This window comes from Chrysemys picta, unplaced genomic scaffold (genome assembly GCF_011386835.1).
Source record: "Chrysemys picta bellii isolate R12L10 unplaced genomic scaffold, ASM1138683v2 scaf3595, whole genome shotgun sequence".
In the NCBI taxonomy this organism is placed as follows: Eukaryota; Metazoa; Chordata; order Testudines; family Emydidae; genus Chrysemys; species Chrysemys picta.
The window spans coordinates 1-4,781 of record NW_027056296.1 but is presented as its reverse complement, the minus strand read 5'-3'; the positions used below and the strand labels follow the sequence as shown (position 1 = coordinate 4,781).

The following is a 4,781-nucleotide window of genomic DNA, read 5'->3' as shown; positions in this document are numbered from 1 at the left end:
TCCTCAGATTCAGTCTCTTTTTATGTTGCCCCTACAGATGACCTATTCTGTGAGTGACTCTGGAGAGAACCAGACCATCTCCGATGTGTTCATCCTGGTGGGGTTTTCGTACCTTAACAAGCTGCAAATCGTTCTGTTTCTGGTGCTTCTGGTCACGTACCTGGTCACCCTGATGGGGAACCTGCTTGTTATCCTCCTATAAAGCTAAACCCCTCACTCCGCACCCCCATGTATTTTTTTCTGGTGAACCTGTCATTCTTGGAAATCTGCTACACCAGCAGTGTGATCCCTCAGCTGCTGGTTCATCTCTTGGTGGACCTAAAGACCATCACCATTGCGGGCTGCGCTGCCCAGATGTATGTCATCTCCATCATGGGCCTAACAGAATGCTGCCTCCTAGCAGCCAGGGCGTACAACCGCTACATCGCCATATGTCACCCCCTGCACTACAGAACTTTCATGAGTGGCCGGGCATGTGCACAGCTCATGGGTGCTTCATGGATCATCGGCATCTCGATGGAAGTAGCTCAGACCACTTGGATCTTCAGCCTGCCCTTCTGTGGCTCCAACCGCATCCACCACTTCTTCTGTGACATCCCACCAGTGTTGAAGATGGCATGCACGGACATATCCAAAAATATGATTATGGTCTTGACTGTGTCAGTTTTGTTCATTATGGGCCCTTTTTTGTTGATAACCCTGTCCTACATCTGCATTATCTCCACCATCCTCAAGCTGCCGATGGCAGAGGGAAGGCATAAAGCCTTCTCCACCTGGTCCTCCCACCTCATGGTGGTGACTTTGTTCTATGGAATGGTCCTTTTCACCTACCTGAGGCCCAAGTCTATCTCCACCCCGGAGAGTGATCAAATGATTTCCCTCGTGATCCCAGTTGCGGCACCTGTATTGAACCCCATAATATACACTCTGAGGAACAAAGAGGTGAAGGGAACCTTAAGAAAAACAGTAGAGAGGAGCATCTTTTCACACAATCGGCGAAAACAGAGAATGAAAATTAGACTTACTTAAAACAGGGGGAATGAGGAAAATGCATACATGTTTTGTTGAATTACTGCCGATGACCCTCACTTTTTAATTGAAATTTTGCCATTTGAAAAAAATTGGACTTGTAAACCTATCAGGAGAATGGGAAGAGAAACTTGTATTAACAAAAAACCCCAAATTTTAAATATCTTCAAAATCTGGAATGTCAAAGGAAAAAGAAGCTTAAAATGGAGACCCTTTCATAAAATGTTCACCTTGGTTTTTGCAAATTTTACAATTTTCACCAAAATTTTAATGATGGAAAAATCCAAACCATCTCTACAGACAACTCCATTTAGGCTTTTCCTTTTCCTGCTCTGTCAGTCCATTGCAGCATTTTAGGATTTGGGTTGGGTTGGGCTGAGTTTTCTTTTGCTGTCTAATGGATTTCCCCGGTGCTCCCTGTTGCCTAATTTTAAATAACATTTCTCAGCACTTATGAACAGTTTCCTATGTAAGACTCTGATGGATCTTTCAATGCCTAACCTGATCAGATCACACAACAACTCTTGAAGCTGGCTCTTGAATTCCCTGGCATTTTGCACAGGTTCAGCAGTCTATGCTAACAGATCATAGCGTATATCATAGATTCATTGATTAAAAGGCCATAAGGGACCAATGCTGATCATCTAGTCTGACATTCTGCTTAACGCAGGGCAGAGAGTTTCACCTGGTGATTCCCGATTCAAAGAAGCACTGTACATATTTTATATTACATATTTAAAATAATAGCTGTGTAATAAACTCATAAACTACATGTGGTTATATCAATCTATAACAATATTGCACCAAATGCCAGTGTATATGGTACATCTTTGTATAACTATATGATAAAAATTCCTTTCTATATTTTTATAATGAGAGATACTATTCTGTTTGCTTCTCTACCTATATCATTGCAGCTGTATAATATATACCAAATAAAAAACCTTTATACCTAGTTCAGCATATGTTTTCTTTCACTAAACATCCCTATAATGCATTCATCGGAAGCTTAATATACTTTCAGACTCTGAGATGCACTGGCTGGCAGTATGTGATGTTTTGTTATACCTCTTTTATATAATTTGCTGATTTGTTTAAAATGATATTGTTGGCAAGATAAGTAACCTGTTGTGTTTGAAGATGTAAGTAAGAGGTACGAACATGTAATGATAAACAAAAGAAAAATCCCTTTCTCTGAGAAACTTAGAAGCAGAGTGGCCCAGGTCAACATGACCCAGAAACTACAAATTCATCAAGAAAATTGTAGATATTAGATGATTAACATTTGTGCAGAAGTAATGAGCAGGTTATGTAAAATTCAATGGATAATGCGTTGACTAAGGAATGGAGGAAAATTAAGCAATAGAAAATGTGCAAATGTATGAAAATATGTATAAAATATGTAAAATTATGTATATAAATACGTACATATACAAAAACGTATGTACATATGTAAAATATGTATAAAATACATATGTAAAATACATAAAAAATAAGAAAATACATATAAAAATGGGCTGGAGAAATGCTGGATCAGAAATCGACGAATGAAACCGAAGGACCCGAACAGGAGATCCAGGCAGGTGAGGAGAACTGACATCATGGAGGAAGAAAGGACATTTCAGTGCCCCAGAATGTTATTACTTGTGAGGCAGAAATGTATGTCCAGACACTATAAGTAAGATTAATTCTGTTTTAAATTGTATTAAATAAAGGCAAAACTGATTAAGCCTAAATTGGATGGACATGTGACTCAGTTTCCCACTCTACACTCCCAACAATGTACACAATTTGATAAAAAAAGTAAAGCCCACATAAATGCTCTCATCTCTGCTTTGTTAATTCATTTAGCAAAGGTGTTGCCCTTATACAATAATAATCAGAGAAACAAGCCGTGTCCTGTCAGCGAACACATATGTATTAAGTTAGTATACACCCCATTATGTGAATACACGGCAGTTCTACAAACTGAATTAGCGTATGTTCTTCCCAGTGTTCTGTGCACTCATGCTAACCTACACCTCACACTACCAAGCAACAGTATAACTTAGTATTTAACATAAGCAGATAAGAAATTTGTAAAAGTCAAGATACATTAATTCAATAGCTTAGTACAAATTGTGGGGAACCTTCACAGACCAGGACGTGGAATGCTGTGTCCAAAAGCAAGATATGGAAAATCATGGTTCAGAACAAGGAGTTAAGGAACGAAGTTAAGGGATGAACAGACAGGATGGATTTCTGTGACATAAGACATAAGAATGGCCATACTGGATCCAACCAAAGGTCCATTCAGCCCAGTAATGATCAGTGATCTCTCTCCTGCCATCCATCTCCACCCTCTGACAAACAGAAGCTAGGGACACCACTCCTTAACCATCTGGGCTAATAGCCATTAACGGACTTAGCCTCCATGAATGTATCCAGTTCTCTTTTAAACCCTGTTACAGTCCTAGCCTTCACAACCTCCTCAGGCAAGGAGTTTCACAGGTTGACTGTGTGCTGTGTAAAAAAGAACTTCCTTTTATTTGTTTTAAACCTGCTGCCCATTAATTTCGTTTGGTGGCCCCTAGTTCTTATATTATGGGAGCAAGTAAATAACTTTTCCTTATTCACTTTCTCCACACCACTCATGATTTTATATAAGTCTATCATATCCCCCTTAGTCTCCTCTTTTCCAAGCTGAAAAGTCCTAGCCTCTTTAATCTCTCCTCATATGGGACCCGTTCCAAACCCGTAATCATTTTAGTTGCCCTTCTCTGAACCTCTGTACGCAGTATTCAAGATGTGGGCATGCCATGGATTTATATAAGGGCAATAAGATATCCTCTGTCTTATTCTCTATCCCTTTTTTAATGATTTCTAACACCCTGTTTGCTTTTTTGACTGCCGCTGCACACTGCATGGACGCCTTCAGAGAACTATCCATGATGACCTCAAGATCTTTCTCCTGATTAGTTGTAGCTAAATTAGCCCCCATCATATTGTATGTATAGTTGGGGTTATTTTTTCCAATGTGCATTACTTTACATTTATCCACATTAAATTTCATTTGCCATTTTGCTGGCCAATCACATAGTTTGGTGAGATCTTTTTGAAGTTCTTCACAATCTGCTTTGGTCTTAACTATCTTGAGTAGTTTAGTATCATCTGCAAACTTTGCCACCTCGCTGTCAGGGGTGGCTCCAGGCACCAGCGCAGCAAGCACCTGCCTGGGGCGGCAAGCCACGGGGTGCGGCCTGACGGTCGCCCTGAGGACGGCAGTCAGCCGGCCTTCGGCAGCATGCCTGCCAGAGGTCCCCCGGTCCCGAGAGGCGCCCCTGCTCTTACACACCCCAAATACTCTGTCCAGCACCTCCCAAATACCCTCTCCCAGAACACACACACCCCTCCAGCACCCCAAAATACCCCCTTGAGCTCACACCCCCGCAGCAGTGTCCTCTATTAGGGAACTTGAAATACAGGTGGGGTCACCCCAGATAAAGTTGAATTTTAAAGGCAGGTGTTTCTGTTCTCCCTCACGGTGTGACCGCACTGGGGCCATGCACTGGAAGTCTCAGTGAGCTACAATCCCAGCTGGGTGCCCAGAGGGCAGTTCCAGGAGGGCGTGGTGATTCCCTGCACAGCCCGGGAAGAGGCAGTGTTGCCCTTTTCTCTCCCCTCATTCCAAAGGCTTGGCCCAGACCTGTGTCACAAGGTTGTGTGAGTTGGGTACACGCTGGGAAAAGCCCTGAGGGCCCCCACTCAGGCTG

General features: G+C 42.0%; 1 protein-coding gene across 1 annotated transcript; it reads left to right on the top strand.

Annotated features, from left to right (window-relative positions):
- Positions 1 to 228: 228 nt before the first annotated feature.
- LOC135980488 (olfactory receptor 10A4-like) lies at positions 229 to 942 on the top strand (the record flags this gene model as incomplete). The annotated part of the gene is made up of 1 exon (XM_065580460.1): positions 229 to 942. A coding segment is annotated over exon 1 (714 nt), but the record flags the coding sequence as incomplete, so codon positions are not given.
- Between the last annotated feature and the right edge of the window lie 3,839 nt (positions 943 to 4,781).